General features: G+C 34.6%; 1 protein-coding gene across 1 annotated transcript in view; it reads left to right on the top strand.

The window, feature by feature from the left end:
* The window catches only part of CFAP54 (cilia and flagella associated 54), a 110806-nt gene that overhangs the window by 25598 nt on the left and 66919 nt on the right, over positions 1-18289 (top strand). Inside the window, exons 16-26 of the mRNA XM_014963298.1 lie at positions 644-702; positions 1738-1866; positions 2580-2727; positions 3634-3711; positions 3790-3911; positions 6629-6802; positions 10061-10153; positions 12539-12724; positions 13758-13900; positions 16454-16601; positions 17583-17738. Of these exons, the coding sequence (XP_014818784.1) occupies positions 644-702; positions 1738-1866; positions 2580-2727; positions 3634-3711; positions 3790-3911; positions 6629-6802; positions 10061-10153; positions 12539-12724; positions 13758-13900; positions 16454-16601; positions 17583-17738 (1436 nt within the window). The remainder of the gene's footprint in view (positions 1-643; positions 703-1737; positions 1867-2579; positions 2728-3633; positions 3712-3789; positions 3912-6628; positions 6803-10060; positions 10154-12538; positions 12725-13757; positions 13901-16453; positions 16602-17582; positions 17739-18289) is intronic.

Raw genomic sequence — 18289 nt, 5'->3', positions numbered from 1 at the left:
TGAAGAAATAAAATTTTGACAGGCTAGAGGGCTGCAAACAAGATCAAAGAAACGGCTTCCTCTTGTTCTGGCTGCCTCCTCTTGTTGTGGAAAGTAAAACATAATTCTGGATGCATTCTGTATAAGTGAAAATAATTTAAAAAATCCAAAAGAACATTAAAAGGGTGATAATACCTCTTCAAGGAATATTAAATTGAAATAGTATATATATCATAAAAATATGACCATGCCTATTTGAAAATCCTCCTATAAGTTAAATTAGCATTCAAGCTACTGTGAATTAGATAATAATAGATCTGAATTTATTTAAATGTGGAAAATTGGTATGAATGCTACAACAATGTGAGGAACTACAAAATGATTCCAAGTTTCATTGGCTTGGATATAATGTTGCTATGAAATATTTGGTACATTTAAAAATACTGTGTTATTGGATAATCATACACTGAGTTAGTATAATTGTACCTATTGTGTTTAAACCCCAAAAAGCTTTTGAAGAAACAATATAATTACCTCTCATAGTCAAATACAGAAGAACTGAATTATGCCAGACTTTTAAGTTAGCAGTAGAGTTAATCAAATGGTACCAAATTTTTCTGAGTGTATTTCATTTTCACTTTCTGATTTTCTTCCTACAAAAAAGGAATAAGAAGTGCCTTTCTCTTACAAGATGTAACCTGTGATATTCCTGAAATACTGATGGTAATGTCTAATTCATTTTCATTAATTCAGTGTTTTTGAATAGCATAAGACCACTTATTTCTGCTTGAGGCTTTTAATACAATTTTGTATTTATTTATACAATGTTTATAGAATTTTGTACTTATAAATACATTTGTAGTTTTATAAAGCTGAAATGTTTCACACAGTCATGCTAGTACAGAGGAAAAAAGCAAAAGTATTTTTCCAAGTGAAATAAAACCTGAAAATTTTCCTGTAGTCTCTTATAGTAATCTGTGATATGGAAGAAGTTTTATTTGAAACTTCTTAACAGTGTGTTCATGCTGATTTCCACTCTATTTTATGCCAATGTATAATACCACTTTTAAATGGCGTAATAGTGCATTTTTTAAAGATCATACAAACTTTAATTCTTGTTTTATTTAGGAAAATATTTTGGTTGTGCTTTTGCTTGTTTGTTTTTGTAAGGGTGATGTAGAATAGACAGAACATCCTGAGTGTCCTTGCTTTGTTCAGTGAGTTCAATGCTCAGCACTTTGCAGAAGTGGCCAATCAAATAGTTCAAAATTACTTACTAAAACACATTGAGAAGACATACATTAGTCTGAAGATTCAGGAATTTTGTTAATGATATGTCTTAATGCTCGTGCACATGGAAAAGATTTAATTCAGTAACAGTCTACTTAAAGGTGATATTTTCTAAAAAATTGATGATTTTTTTTTTAACAGCATCCATCTAATGAAACATTGAACTCCTTGTGAAAAATACCGTGTTGACTTAATTCTCTAAGTTCAGTTCCATTCTTCTATAAGCTATCTTTTTGAGTTAGTAAAATAGTTTTTGAGATCTGAAGGAAAATCGGTCCTTGAAAATTAAAAATACTTGAAATTTAAAACATTGATATTAGCAGCTGAAAGCAATGGGAGCAGTGGCTATATAAAGATTATTAGACGGAGTTTAAACTGCAATAGCTAAAAATAGTCCATATTTTTGACAGTCCATATTATAGTTTTAGATGTTGTTATCCAATAAAACGCTTTTGCATGTGTTTTCAGAAAAGTCCTACAGAACAATTACAAATTGCTTATGAAAGTCTTGAGAAAGCAATTAATGGAATGAACACATCTCGCTTAATGACCCTTCTACCAGATGGAAAGTCGATATTCGACAACTGCTGTACAAAGGTAAAGTTTACAAAAAGCTACACTGCAACAAAATCTATAAATAATGTATTGGATTTTGATGACACACAACTCATATTTTCTTCATACTTAGAAATCTTGGCATTATCAAATGTACCTCATCTTCCTGCTTCATGTAAGAAGAGAACAAGGAAAATAAATCTCTGTGTAGTAGAAATAGTATTTTCCTCTTTCTGTAATAAACAATAAACTCTTTTAGATTTTCTTTGTAATTTTCTTTTGGGAATAATCATAATTTGTAGCTTTTTCTTATAAAATGAAAGCAGAAATCCTTTTCATATTTATTGCTCACAACTGTCTGCTATTAAAATTAATTTTTGCTGTTGAGGGGAGTTCAGATTTTCAGAATATTATCGATCTACACCAATATGATTGTTGTTTCGTGGACTGGTAACACAATAAAATACTTTTTCTGCAATTTCATATTTATTATTAACCCAGTTTCCTCTTGATTCTAGTTTTGTCTAATTTTCTTTGTTTGTCATCCATGCTTTCTCCATATAGTCATTTTCCTTCTTTCAATGTTTTCTTAAATGACTGTATATTACACAGATATGAGAAATTCCAGTGTTTGTAAATTTAATCAATAATATTACTGAAAAAATACTGAAATAATAATATCAAAGTCAAGATAAATGCAGTAAACTGAGTAATAAAAGTTTGTGTTTGCTTAATTGCTGCTTCCTATTTATTAGGTGGATTCAAATGATCAGTATTTGAATTCTGTTTTGGGATGTGGTAATGATAAGACAGGAACAGATAATGGTTTTGTAATGGATTTACACTTGGAGCTCATTCGGACCCAACATCGAATAGCTGTGAAACTTCTTAAAATCACACAAGGTAGGTTTCAGTAAAGCTAAATGATCTTCATAGCTTGACTAGAGTCCTCTATTAATGTAGTATGTAGTACTAAGAAAAAAAGGAGTATCTGCTTTCTGAAGAGGAGCTGATGTTGGGCAGTTTGTATGGCACGTAGAGACAAAAATAATGTACAGAATTTGCACAATTTAGATTTTCCACACGATGCCAGTCTCTAACCTCTGCTCAACCAATGGGAGTTAAGCTTTGCGAACAGCTACTGGATTTAATTCCTAGACAGTTTGCTGTGGTATTTCAGTTATGTTATTAGCTGTTACAGTGTCAGTAATGAAGAATTGGGGGATGCTCTGCAGAATTTTATTTTTCTGTAATGCAAATTTTCTCTCTAGTGAATAACTTGAATGTTTTATTCAATGCTCTTTGTAATCCAAAACTTCTACTCCTGTGGAATTGTCCTTATCTCTTCCCAGTCAGCAGATATTCCACTCTTACCAAATGCCTTCTGAAAAAGCTCTTCTTGGTCTGCTATTCCTGGTGTTCTTTTTTTTTTTTTTTTTTTTTTTTTTTTTTTTTTTTTTTTTTTTTTTTTTTTTTTTTTTTTTTTTTTTTTTTTTTTTTTTTTTTTTTTTTTTTTTTTTTTTTAAATTAAAAGCCAGTATTAGTTTGACACTGCAGAGCTCCCCTGTGCTCCCCCTATGATCAAGATCCCTTTTTTCCTGTGATGTTAGTGTAACTACTGAAGATGTGAGAGCATGAGGGCGGAATATTTTTAGTGGCATGATCAGTCCAAGAAATTCTCCTTGAATCAAAGAAAAGAACATGAGATGGAGCAGAGCTTTACTACAAAACTATGTATTAACCCCTCTCACTGAAAGTTTCTCAGTAGCGCTGGCAGAATGAATAACTAGGGATTTCCTTCCCACATAGGTGCTCAAAAGGATGACAGAAGTCTTAAGTCTAGCAAGTCTCATGTAAAGAACATTAAAGATTTCCATTATTTAACAGGTAAGGATTATTAATTAAGATTTTAGAAGTATAATAAATTATTGCTGCTGTTTTATAAATGTCTTATCTATTTTACAGAGGCACTTATAATGAGAAAAATAAAAAAGAATAAGCTATCTAGAGCAATCTTTTTGATGCAAAAGGCTGCACAGAAGTTCCCTGAAGAGTTAACCACTTCTTCCCAAAGGCAGCTACTGCAGGTAATAAAAAAAAAATCTTATGGTAGAAATCCTTTACCATTATCACAGTTTTTTGTGTTCTGTATAATTGATACTTGCATTACTCCTTACAAAAGAAGAAAAATGGAAGGAACTTGAGGGCCATTGGGTGTTTTTAACTCATGTTGTCAAATTTTCCCTGAAAAGTTTCATTATGATAAAAGAATAAAGTGACTTAAAACAAGGAAAGAGCACATCCCCAAATTTTGTGCACACATGCAGATTGCAGGAAACCTGAAAGAAGAGATGTTCTTTCTTTCTACACTTAATCACCTATTTAAATTATGAAACTATTTGTTTCCAAAATGTCATACAGGTTTCCTTCTCCCCATTGCAACCTTCAAGATCCTTCTTTTTCCAAGATCTGTAAGTTGTCTTAGTTTACTTTGGCTGGTGATGATTACATGGACTTTATTATATTCTTATTAAATGAACAGTTTAGTAAGTTGCAGATTTTGGAATTTAGTGAGTCTAAAAGATTCTTTATGGGCTCATTTCAAAGTCTTTTGAAAACAATGGGAGTCTTTCCATAGAGCTTTGTACCAGCATCTGTCCATGAAAATTGCCTTCTTGTCAGCGGACCATAAAATTTCTTTATAGCCTATACAACAGATAACAGAATCTGCAATTCACTATATAATATATGAAAGAGTATTTTAAACAAGAAGTTACTAGAAAGTATTCTTCTTTGAAGTGCTACAAATTTGGAAGCTGGTAATTAACATGCATATCAAGATCAGGCTGGATGGGACTTTGAGCAACCTGTTCTACCTGGAGGTGTCTCTGCCCATGGCAGGGTGGTTGGAACTAGATGATCTTTAAGGTCCCTTCCAACCTAAACCATTCTATGATTTTATGATGTACATTTATACCAGAAGAATGCAAAAACTGGATCAGAAAAGAAATACACTAAAAATCTCTCTCATACATTTGAAAAATGCATGGCATTTATGAATATAAGATATAGTGATATGGTATGAAAGTTGTAACTGTAGTCACCAATGAAGACATACAAGCAATTCCCAAGACTGTGGTTATCCCAAACAAACATTTGCAAAGGCTTTATACTGACCTTCACTATATTTTACTATTGTGTGCTTTTCACAGAGAAATATGTAGGTAGAAGTATGTAATATATTTTCGGCCAGTTGCCAGAAAATCTTAGAATTAACTTTGCCTGGACAAACTTAGCATGGTCTTCTTTGATATTTGTACTATGGTTAAATATTTAATTATATGCTTAATTAATTTTCCTTCTTGAGGTGGGTGGTACTCACTTCATGAACAGCAAATCCATACCTTTCATGCTTCTGAGTAGACAATTTTGCTTTTTTTTATCACAGAACATCATAATAAGAAATATGTCCTCAGAGAATAATGAGTCTGTGATTCTTTTAATTAAAAACAGTATCATGTACAGATTGCTACAAAGAAGTGTAATTTTTAAGGAAGCAATGAAGTTTCTAATTACTGATTGCAAAAGTTGAATATATGGAGTATAAGGGAAACAGTAATTCCATTTTGTTCTTTATCATATATTCTTTCTTAAACATTTCTCACTAGGGTGGATGCAAACCTAGTTTAAACAGAGTAGGTTGAAATGAGGGGATGTGCAAATTATGAGGTATGTGATGTGATTAAGGCTTTAGTAAAACCTTAGCTCCCCATTTCTGGATAAATTATAGGACTGTCACTGAATAACCTATAACTTGCAATTTTCTTTTTCAGTTTATCTTTCAGACTCACTTCAGCCTAAACGCTTGGTCCAGTGTATTGTACTAAAATCTTTCAAATAAAACCCCTAGTTATAGGAATATAACATCTCTCCCTTCTTCAAAAAGAATGTAATTTATCCAAGTCATCCCCGATTTCTTAAGCTCTGGGAGCTGGCCATTTTAGCTTTGATTTGTGCTGGACAGCTGCCACAAGTAAAGATATAAAAGTACTAAGCTCTGAATATTAAATTTCCAAGTTAAGTTTCTCTTATCCTGACAATGCAAACAAGGTGAAGAAACTTACCAATCTGCCATTCAGCCTAGGAAGAAGGAAATGTACCCTGATCTCCAACCAAATGGCCACATAATCACTGTGTGCAGGAGTCCCCCACATTTTTGGAACACAGTAATAGTGTGTCAGTCAGCTCCCACCAAGGGAGTGGTTTAGCCCTACTTTTTCCACCCGTGCATTCTCCTCCCTTTTCTTTATTTCTGGACTTTATTTCTTTCCTCTAATTCCGGAATACAGAAAATCAGTGTAATCACTTCCACAGCTCCTTTAAGAATTCCACAGATTAGGTCTCCAGCTCTCTCCTAAATAAGAGTTGATACCTTTTGTGTTTCTTGGTGGAGCTAATTACTGGTTGCCACTAATTGCTAATCAATATTATTTGTGATCACTGTCTTTTTTCCTATAGGTTCTTCCAAAACTGGATATGCCTCAGCACTGCCTCTTTCATATACAACCCTTCATTCCCTTTATTGTACACTGTGAAATTTATCTGCACATGTAAGGCTTAGACAAAGTACCATTCATCCTAATTTAGGATGTAGCATGATATGAAAATCTACAAAAAGTTTTCTACATAGCAGTGAATTTTTTATAAGGTCATTTTGAAAACCATTTCTAAGTGTTAAATCAGTCTGGTTGTTATATTCTAATAGTTCTTCCCTTTTTTTTTTTTTTTTTAATTTAAATCATAGGAAGCACTAACTCTAATTGAGCAAGTTGAAGCTGAACAAAGTGCATTATATCACAGTCTCACAGAAGCTATGAGCAGCAAGAAAAAAAGCAGGACTCCTCCTCCTCCTCTGTTACTTTCTAGATCACATTGCTCCATGACATTTAAACCAGCCCCATTCTCTTCAGATACTCAGGTAATATTTTTCATGATGATTGCCTAAGAAATAATTAAACAATACAAAAGAGAGCAACAGTGCTATACCGTCATAATTCTCTCTGTTGTTCTTGAGAAGATTATGTTATTCTGACTTAATGAAGTCTGCCTTTTTTTTCCCCCTCTGACTCAATTGTGACTCATTGTTTTGATCTTCACATTTGCATGAAACTTTTCTTTGCCTCATGCATCATGATCTTTTTGTTGTGTAACACTTACTTATTCTACTTGCCAAAAGCTCATTCTCTTGCTTAGGGGGCTGACATACTCCTAGTTACCCTCGGAACAGATGCAAGGCTGTTGCACCATATGATGCAAGAAAGCACAACACTGAAGTGCCACAGTTCAGGTGGAAAAAAATCTACCTTCTGTTTAACATGTAGAATCACAGAACTACTTGGATCTTAAGGGATTTTAGGAGAGGTCTCTAGTCCAACCTTCTGCTCAAAGTAGGGTTGGCTGTGAAATTAGACCAGGTTTCCCATGGATTTATCTAGTCAGTTCTGAAAAACTCCAAGGATGGAGCCTGAACAGCTTCTCTGGGCAACCTATTCCAACAGGGCAGCCTGTTCATGGGGAAAACCTCTTTCTTTAAGTAGAATTGGAATCTCTCTTGCTTCAATTTAGGTCTATTGTTTTTCATCTTCCTGCTGTGCACTACTGTGAAAAGCCTGGCATATTGCTGGCTCACGTTCAGCTTCGTGTCTAACATGACCTTCAGATCCCTTTAGTGCTGGCCCCCGGCCTGTATCCTTGCAAAGGATTCTTCCTTCCCAGATGCAAGACATTGCATTTGTCCTGAAATTTCATGAGGTTCCTGTTGGCCCATTCCCGTGAGCTCTCTAGATTCCTCTGAATAGCAATCCTGCCCTCAAGGCTATCAACTGTTTCCCTCAATTTGGCATCATCTGCAAACTTGGTGAGGGTGTGCTCACTTTTTTCCTTAAGTCATTGTAAAGACATTAAAAGGACAGGTCCCCTTGTTACCACCCTCCAGGTCGAATACAACCATTAAGAATTACTCTCTGATTCTGACCTTCCACCCATTGTTTTACCCATTTATCTGTTCACTCCCCCCTACTGTATCATCCTAACTTGAATATAAGAATGCTGGGAGACAGTGTTGAAAAAAGTCTTGCTTATGTCAAGGTAAATGGCATCTTCTCCTCTCCCTTCTCCTGTAAATCAAGTAATTTTGTCACAGAGGCCAATCATGGTGATTAGCCATGATTTGCCCTTGGTAAATCCATGCCGTCTCTTCCAAATCACCTTATTCTCCTTTATAGGTCCTGAAAGTGGCCAAACAGGCTGAAGTATGAAAAATTTACTAGCTGCAGTTTTCTTGAGGGAAAGAATTTCATAGTGATTTTGCAAGCTGCTTCAAAATAACAATGTGTATAAAACCAATAGAAACTCAAATCATATTAATAGTATTAAGAAAGTTTATATTAACAATAGTTTTATAACTTGCTGTTGTATTGCAGTTTGATTAGTGAATTTCAAATCAATTAGGGAAATATTCTTTATTTTTATCCCTCATGAACATAAAAAAATACAATTCTTTAAATTCTGTTAGTTCATCTGTTTTAGTTAAGTGTTAATACTTCATTTTGTTCAATACAGGAGAGTGAATGTAACATATTGGGCCACTAGATGGTGCAATGAGATTGTTATTCTCATAATCTGAGCCCAGATAGTCTAGATTTTTTTTTCCTAAAGATTCTGCCTTGGTTTCAGGTGGGATACAGTTAATTTTCTTCCTAGTAGCATACTGGGTTTAGTATGAGAATAATGTTGATAACACATATTTATTTGTTGCTAGGTAATGCTTATATTAAGTCAATGACCTTTTCAGTTTTCCATAGAAGCTGAGAGGGTGCATAGACAGGACAAGATGGCTAAAGGAATATTCTATACCATAGGCCTCATATCCAGTATATAAATGGGGGTTGGCCAGGGAGCAGGAGTCCACGATAGTTTCTCAGGACAGGCTGGGAATTGATTGTTGGGTGGTGAACAATTGTATTGAATCACTAATTTTGTATATTCTTTTACCATTATTATTATTATTATTCTCTTCCATTATTGTTCTATTAAACTGTCTTTGTCTCAACCCATGAGGTTTTTTTTTTCCTTTTTCTCCCTCTTCTCCCTGCCCTACTGGGGGGGCAGAGAGGAGTGAATGAACGGCTGCGTCATCCTAGTTGCCAGCTGCAGTTAAACCACAACAGATACATGTAACTGTTGAACAGAAATGAAAGGTATTTTTTATGAAAAACTTATTAACTGGAAATCGATACTTAGGATTTAATTAGACGTGTATAGTTCTTATAGTAGAAGTTGAATTATCTCTAAAATTTCCTGATCTAAAAGTTGCTCATTTGTTGAAAATAATCTCCTCTATTTCAATATCTCCTTCTGAAAAACAGTCAGGATTCATTGCAAGAAAAATCATGTGTATAACAAGAAAAATGAACAATTTAGCTGTTCAGAATTTTTGTATGTTGAAAAACGACCTCATCTGCTGAACCTCAAGTCTGTTTAAATGTCTGCTGAAAGTAAATAGAAAATATAGTACTTAATAGAAGAAGTTTAGTGCAAGAGAACTTTATCAGATGCATATCTTGCTGAAATCCATCTGCCCAGTTCTGCAGAGATGAAATCAAAATTAGTGTCCATGTTCCATGATCTCACTGGACATGATTTAGCTCTGATCCAGGAATGCATGCTCACATCCTTCCTTGATTGAAGACATTGAAAAGTGTAGATTATAAAACTAATGAGATTATCAGAACTCGATGGCATTAAAAAAACATTGATTTAATCAATAAGTAAGAGCATGGCTTGTTTAGAAAATATTACTGCATTACACCATATCTGCATTTCTGTTGCCTGCTTATAAGGATTTGTCCTCAAGCAGTTGTTGAATCAGAAGCTGATGTCAACTTTAGAAGAAAACCATTGCAAGGATCAAATAAGGGATCTAGATTCCTTTAAATCTACAGGGTAGCTCAAAGTAGGAGATAGGATAATAGGGAGTCATCTGCTTTTATTCCTCCTGTAGCGTATCTAGTTCTCCAGCTAAATCAATTAATGTTTCTAGTGCAGTTGGACTATACATTTTTATAACTAATCTTTTTTTCATAGACTGTTTTCACAAAATCAGTACATTATGCATTAGGGAAAAGTTGGAAATTCTATTATGTATCAGCTAATTTTGTTTTCGTTTTCTTCAAAGGTTTCATGGTACAGTATTTTTGGCTGTGTAGCAGGAGGCAGTAATATGAAAGTAAGGTTAAATAACAATAAACTTCCAAATGCAGGAGAAGAGGTAAGACAGAGTAGAACTCCTTTAGGTCATTCTCTCTTCCTTTATACACCTCCAACTTTCCAAATGTATACATCTGACATCTGTTTTAATCAAGTAACTGGCCAAGCCTTTCACAAACCTTTTGATCTTTATTTTAAGCAATTGAAATTTTGATAGGCTGAAGGCATACCGAGACCACCAAAAAAGGTCTAGGAACCTTTTTTTGAATAATGAATTAAATGATTCAAAAGCTTCATGTTAGACAAGTCTCTATCCCTTCTGTTATTTTTTGAGAGATACCTAAGAAATACAAAAGAAAAGTACATGATTTATTTATGGACCGTACCCCAGACACTAGTCTTTCCAGGGATTCAAAAAAGGGAAATTCTAAAAAGATGTAAGATTTAAAGTTTTTCTTAATTGGGTAACTTCTGTCAGCTGTTTCTTCTTAACAAGACCTTACTATACTTAATTCTGGCACCATGATAATGTAACTCCTTCAATAACCTTCATGTTCAGACATGATTGACTTCTAGGTTCCTGCTCCTTCCCTCTCATGCTGTAAACATGTGATACAACAAATCAGCCTACACATCTTTGGTTGCTTATCTGATCATGTGACTGTGTCAGTATTCTTTAATATTACTTCTCCATTACAATTTGTTATTTTATTTTCTAAATTGGGATTTTTTGTTTTGCGTTAGTGTAGTTTCTTGCCTTCAGATCACACTCTGATGTTCCTGCACAGATTGAGAAGGTTTTTTTTTCATTCAGTTATGCATGTTATTGCGCTGTCCACCTGCATGAGAACTCTGATCCACCCAAATACTCTGAATTTTGGGTTTTAAGAAAGGTACAAAAAAGCTTCATCACATGCTCTGCAGCAAATTTTACTGTAGTCTGAAACCTGAGTGATCATTTTTACATCTGCAAATCTTCTTCATGAAGAGTTCTGTTCTTTGCAGGTCAGGTCTCTATTTTACATTGTGACAGGAGAATGATCTCAACAGCTTTTGCCCAATGTTTCAAGCTTTCCTGGTTTTGTGAGCGAGCTCCGTACTTACACTGATAGACTTGTGTTTAGTGATGGAAAGGAAATCTTCCCCTTGGCACCTGTTCTCTTTATCTCCTCCCCCAAAAGGAAGGTGTATAAAAAGAGGTGTGTGTAGCTACTGGCAATAGAAGCTTTGATGTTATTCTTGATATTCTTATGATCAAATCCAGAGAATCAAGCTTCCTGCCATGTCCAGTGGGCTAGTTTCAATATACCATCTCACTCCCAGGGAATTAAGTGTTTTGTTGGAGACTTTTACCCCACTGTTCTTTCTGAGAACTCACTGCAATCTGTCCAAGCCACTGACTGTCTAAGCTCTTGCAGGTGCTGGAGATGCACAGACGTGAGGTTAAGCGTATGCCTCAGCAATGGAGCTTCTGATTGCTTTAGGATATGCTTTTGCAAAATACTGATCTGCAGACAAGACACTATCTGCCTGCTCCACAGGAAAGGTTTAGAATTCTTAGTGGTGGAATGATCTATCAACTTACCAACATGAGAAAACCTTGATCTAAAGGGATACTATAGACTGTCTTACATTAATTTCTGGTCTGCTCGTTCAGGATTTAGCCTCAACATTTGAAGGGATTTCTGTTGTTCAGAGGTGTCCTTATGGAGGCCAAACAGTATTTGAACAGCGCAGTGTCAATGCTACATTACAATTATCTTGTTTCCATGTTGTGCTTCAGTCACTGTGTCAGTTGTTTGTTGTTTCAAGACCCTAAAACTTTCCATTGTGTAAATTGTGCTGGTTATGAAAGGGAAGGTGGAAAAGCCTGTTAGGAGTGAACCATGGTGTTAAAGTTCAGGTGGACAATTACTTGAAGGAAAAATGATCTTGAAAATAGATTGTCTTTATACATATTTACAAACTCCGAAGTCCTGTTAATGATGCTGAGAGGATCTGAAACATCCTCTGCCTGTATCTAATACATGCATGTGGCACGTATGGAGGAGATCATAGGCACTTTCTCTGGAAGCATAGCTCAGGGGTAGTATGTTTCCAGCTCAGTGACTGCAAGCACGCATGCTCACTGTATGAATGTGCAAATGGACAAAAATGTTTTAGAGAAATTCCAGGTCCTGGTACTTAACTGTTCTTTTAGGTTATGTGCACTGTTTATTCAACTGCATTCCAGAGAATGATACTTTTTTTGCCTGTCGTTTCATTGTTTTCTCATTGTCCTCAAGAACCTAATGCTATGTGGAAACATGTCATGTCTGTTAATCTAGGTTGTACTTTGATCGTATCTAAGACCATTAAATGATTTATCTAAGAATAAAAGTTTAGATTTTGAGATTTGTTTTTGATATGTACAGTGGATGTAACTAGAAAATATTTTTATTGATAGATACCAGCTGATGGGAAAAGCCTCTTGGAAATACAAGGCTTAGATCCCAATGAGAAATACATATTTGCAGTTGCAGCATATTCTTCTGATGGAAAACTTATTGGTGATGCCATTGGAGAAACAACTAAGCCAATCCTCGCTTATCCACCTCTTTCTGCTACTACTGTTCGAGCCTATCTAACTGAGGTAGGATTAAGGTCTTTGATAATAAACACGTACTTCAGTTTGGTTGTAATTACTTGTTTTCACTGGTAGCTCTAAAACTTCAGGTAGATACTTAAAAATTTCTCCCCAAAAGCTTGATAACCACAAATCACAATTTTAACATAACAAATGGTATATTTGAGTAACTTGGTTCTTAATTCAAAATCATTGGATCAATCATTAATTCAAAATCATTTCAGTTTAAGGGGAAAGATGGCTTTCAGCTAGTTTTCTTACCCCAGTTCCTGTTTTTCAGCCTGCATTTAACTTCTTTCTTCTTTTTATAATTTTTTTTTAATTATTTTTGTGATTGAGACCAAGTGCTAGGAATCATCTTAGTCATTACAGTATAGGATGAAGAATGTGATTGAACTTGCCAGGTATCAAATCCAAACATTTTCATATTGACATTATTTTTGTACTGTCTTGTGGAAGATCACAAGCTCTGTCAGACCTTTATCATAATTGTCTGTATTCTTAATAAGAAAACTTAAAACAGATTGTGACGTGGAGAAAAGTGAAATTGTCTAGCCCTATAGATCAGATCAGAGGGAACTGTTAGAAGATTTCCTAAAATCTTCTAAAGTAAGAGGTATCCACATTAATTTATGCCTACTTGTGTGGCTCTGTTTACATCCCATTATCCAGAGCAGCAGGGCATTTTCCAGTATAAGCAAAAGTAAAATGAACCTAGATGAAATAATAGGCCTTCAAAAACGGCAGAACAATACCTGTAAAGTGTTCCTCAAAGGGCTGTTAGATCCATGGTTAACAGTCAAGAAACACTTTTGCCTTCTCTGACGCTAATTCTGAAGGAAAACTAATATTAGTAGAATAAGATTGCGACTACTGTTCTATTCAAATATTTTAGAATATTCTTACAGAAATTGTAAATTTAGATGTTGGAGGGGGAGTTCTAAAACCTTTCTTTATACTATAATCTAATTTGGCTTGGTTATTTGTTGAACATGGAAACTTGCTAAATTTTTTTTTGTTATTGTTTTTTTTTTTGTAGGTAGCCTATCAGACTGGCAACTACACATTAGCCAGAGAAGCATTTGCACCAATGTGGGATTATTTTGTTTCAAATTCTTCTCCACTGCCTGCCAATGCAGCTGTTATTTCTGCAAGTAGTAATTTGACTATATGTGAAAACAGGTAACTGGCAAAAACAAAGTTAAAATAACAGTTAATTATAGATGGGCATATTTCATTTTTAGGAGTACCAGGTTGTGAAATTTGATCAGATTTGTGATGTGGAAAACATTCTGAATAAAAAAAAGGCGTGAAATGTGTTATAAAAATACAGTGTTTTATAATTAGTAGAGCTTTTTTGTTATTTATGGAACTGCTAGCATTTACATACTTAATTCTTTATAAAGATTGTTTTCTTAAGATAATTGGGAAACATTTATCAAGTAGCTATTAATTCTGTGTGATGCATTTTCATCTACAAACTATGTAATATGCACTGTGTTCTTGACTTTCCAATTAAGGGAGCAGTAGAGTTCAGAAATGCTGAAAATTTTGTCAAGAACACCAGCCAAAATGGGTAAATCCTTGCTAATTTTGTTTTGGGGCAGATAGACATCTGCCAACATTGTTTGAATATACTAAAGTGCTTTAAAAGATATATTTAAAATTAATTCATTTATACATAAATTTCAAATGTTCAGTCATAATATTATATGTTTTCCATTATGACAAAGCCCAACTAGAAATTTTGTGGTTGCATTCACTGAAATTCAATAGATCCAAATGCAAAAGCACATCAAATCTTAATTATTTCCCAGATAAAAGAAAGAGACTTGTATGAAATGATAGACATTGAATACTATAATAAAAAAAAAGAGTACTTTTAGATGTTAGTCAACTGCTTATAATTTGATAATGAATTAACATCCAATATAGCTGAGCACAAATCGCCTTTTTTGCCTGTGTGGAATCCTTTTTAGACTACTTCTTTCATTAGGGAAGTTTTGGCAAACTTGTGGGGGAGGTACGAAACAGTTTTGTAGCATCTCTGTTTCAATTTTGACAGACTGGCTTGGTCTTCAAACCATAATGACAAGAAGCAACCTTACTGCATGTGTATTAATAGTTCTTGAATGTTTCAAGAAATAAAGAAGAAATAAAGATTTTTGTTTCAAGAGATAGATATTGGGGGGATTTCCTAGCACTTTCGTCATAATACTCCCATTTCCACTTTACAGACAGAACAAGCGGTAATCAGCTATTCAGAGACCTATAATGTAGCTAGAGTTTTTTCTGCATTGTTTGGATTTGCTTGCATCAGAGCCCACCGTTTTCTCATGGTAATGCTGTTTGGACGCAAGCAGACAGTGTAAGCTTGTGTGTGCTTTGAATCCCGTTACAGGAGAAAGCAATGTGTCTAAGCGTACTTCTTGTTATTTGGGGCTCAGCCAGACCACTGGCGTGTATCCTGTCTGTCCTTCAAGTGCCACCATGTGTCTGATACTAGGCATACAAATTGACCGAGGGGCTCGATGGTACATACCACAAGAGCATTTGGGATTTACAGACAGCCTGTGGACTGCATTGATGCAGGAAGATAATCACTAGACATCCTATTTCATGACTGTGGGTGTTTTGAATCTATCCCTGGGCTGGGCAATGAAGCAGGAATACAAGTCTGATCATTGTATCATTGTGCTTTATTTTTTTCTTTTTTTCTTTTTTTTTTAAAAAACACGTACAGCTCTAGACATAAGATTTCAATCAAGCTGCTTTCAAATAAATAAGAAAATCAAATTAAGATAGCAAATTTTAAACAGCTAAATGGCAAGCAGTTCAGGGATTTTACTTTTCTGACAGCTATGTCCAAGCCTAATTTTTTTTTTTTCCAATTAATATGGAACATTCTCAAAGCTGCAGCATCAGACCTGAAATAAGGCAGTTTTAGTCTTGCTGATTGGTAGCTAAGAAATCAGTTAGACTAGGTTGAAAGTACAGAGGAATTAAAGAGGCAGTAGAGGGAGCTGGAAGGAAAGGAAACCTCTTGTTTCCAGCCGGAAGCCCTGTTCATATCCTGGTAATGTCAAGTATGTGAATGTGTCTACTTTATCTTCCTTCTTGAGTTTCAGTCTCTTTTAGGAAATAGAATCGAAAAAAGGAGGAATTTACTTCTTACACTTCAAAATAATAGGATTTTTCCTATGTAGCAAAAATATTTTAAAAAATATAACAAGGATAAATGCCCCCTTGCCCCCAGGGAAGGAAAAAACCCAAACAACAAAAAAGCAGGTAGAAGAAAGATTCTTTTGATAGTTGTAACACGAGACATCAGTGATGAAAAGCAGTCTGATATTAATACTTAGTAATGGGCTTCACAACTGCATGCATCATTGACAGAATACAGAAAAATAATTGTAAAAGAAGTTTTCAAAGAAAGTTCAAAGTAAGTTTCACTGGATTAGATGAAACAGCAAAGGAAAAGCTGTCTTAGGATAGTAGAAGATGGACAACAATTTGAAAAGGAGTGTTAGCCCTTTTATTTATTTATTTGTTAGAAATTTTAAGTTATTTTTTCAGGTTTACATGTAAGTCTTCTTTCCAGAAGTAGTACAGTAATATTTTTTGTCTGTAATTTTAAAATTAAAGACTGCATTTTAATATAATACAGCTTCAGTTACGAGTGTCAGAATCATCATTAACATGCTTTTACCATTCTTTTGCCTTTTTATTTTGTAGGTTACGTATTGAAACTGTGTCTCAGACTTCTTCTATTACCTTGCACCTCTTTCTGAGGAACATATTTGCTGTCTCTGACATTAATGTCATGGAAGGAGCACTCTTCTGTGATTCCCTCTGTTCCAATGAGATACTTTATAAGGAACAAGTATGTATGGCTTAAAATAATATAGTGGGTTTGATTTTACTTTTTGATCAGCTTTATTTCATCGTTGCGAGATAGATGTTGCAATGTAATAGTCCTATTTACAGAATACTCCATTTTCTGTGAGTTATCTGGTCTTCCTTTCTGAAGTATTTTAGTAGCTATTGGTTATTTTGTATCCTGGTGGAAAGACGGTTTCTGAATCAGTTATTGCCTAATCCAAAGCCCCCTGATTCCAACTGAGGAAGGATTTTCCTTCACTTCAGTGGTGGTAGACTATAATTTAAACAAGAAATATAATTATTGTTATTTTGCCCACTAAGATGCCCCTTGGATTTTTAGTTCTAAACATTTCTGCTATTTAATACATAAATTTTCATTAATATTGAATTTCTAATGGGATTTCATGGTTTTAATATACTAAGCTTCTTTTATCTTGTTTCAGACTTTTTTATAGTATCATGGCATGTAAATGACACAAAAACCATTTCTTTTTTATATGAATAGTCAAGCTTTGCCTCCTGTATTATTACATTCTTATTCCACTCTTCCTTTGCTGAAGTCTTTGTCTTGGAAATATGTGAGCAGTCGATTACTCAGTGACTTTACTGGATCTGCTCATACCTGCAAGCACTGCAGCAGATAACTGGAAGGGAAAGGAATTGTTATCCTTCCCTAACCTACCATGAGAGGTTAGCATGTGAAATTTCCACTCCACACAGGTTGATGTTGTTAACCAGGCTTTGTAAATTATATATGTAAATTCAGAGGGCACAATTAGGTCGAGAACAACTGTTTCCTTTAGAATCATGAACAATGTTGCACTTGTTTATATACTTATAACAGGTGTCAATGTAAATTCATTTTTGAACTTTTAAGTAAGTGCTGCTTACACTGTGTTTTAAACTGCAATAACATTTCACTTTCAAATGATTTAAAACAACAGAATTAATATTTGAATCAAAATGTGTATTTCTTTTACAGGTTGCTAGATTAGCAGAATGTGAAAGAATGACTGTGGCAATTGAACTCAGCAATTGGTTGAATGATGCAAGTTACACCCTGCAGTCTGTTGTACAATCTTATGGTCTCCTTGCTCCAATTATTTATCACAAGATTTCTTCTGTGCCAGTAGTTCAGGTGAGAGCATTTTAAGACAAAGCAGCTGGCATCCAAGTCCTGCAGTTACAGTGATTAAAATTAAACTTATAATGGAGTGTACAGTGGGGGAGTTAAATATCTAGGCTTTGGGTTCTTAATAGATGCTAAAGAAAAGCCCTTTATGGTTTTACATGTTCCCAATGCATATATGTTTAGTGAAAGCTGCACAGATTCTGCCTCAGATATGCTAAAGTTACTGCAGAATATTGATTGTTTCTTCAGGATGATTTGTTGGTATTTTCAAACTAGAGTGTAATCTACAATATAACTGCCACTGGACTGCCATTTGCAGATGGCAACTTTGAGGAAAGAAAGGTGGCATTTGCCTATGGCTTTTTTTTTTAATGTTTGCTTCATATACGGTTTTCTTCTTAACAAAAAAAAAAAAAAAAAAAAAAAAAAAAAAAAAAAGTAGTGTTGCCTAACCCTGGACAGACAGAAAAAAATGTGAAAAATCTTAACCAGATTCCAAATGTCCAGCCCAAAATCGGAGGGTGGAATTCTGATCCTGTTCAGATGAGCAGCCCGCC

This window comes from Calidris pugnax, unplaced genomic scaffold (genome assembly GCF_001431845.1).
Source record: "Calidris pugnax isolate Ruff unplaced genomic scaffold, ASM143184v1 scaffold44, whole genome shotgun sequence".
In the NCBI taxonomy this organism is placed as follows: Eukaryota; Metazoa; Chordata; class Aves; order Charadriiformes; family Scolopacidae; genus Calidris; species Calidris pugnax.
The sequence above is the reverse complement of the archived record's forward strand: the minus strand, read 5'-3'. Positions and strand labels throughout refer to the sequence as shown.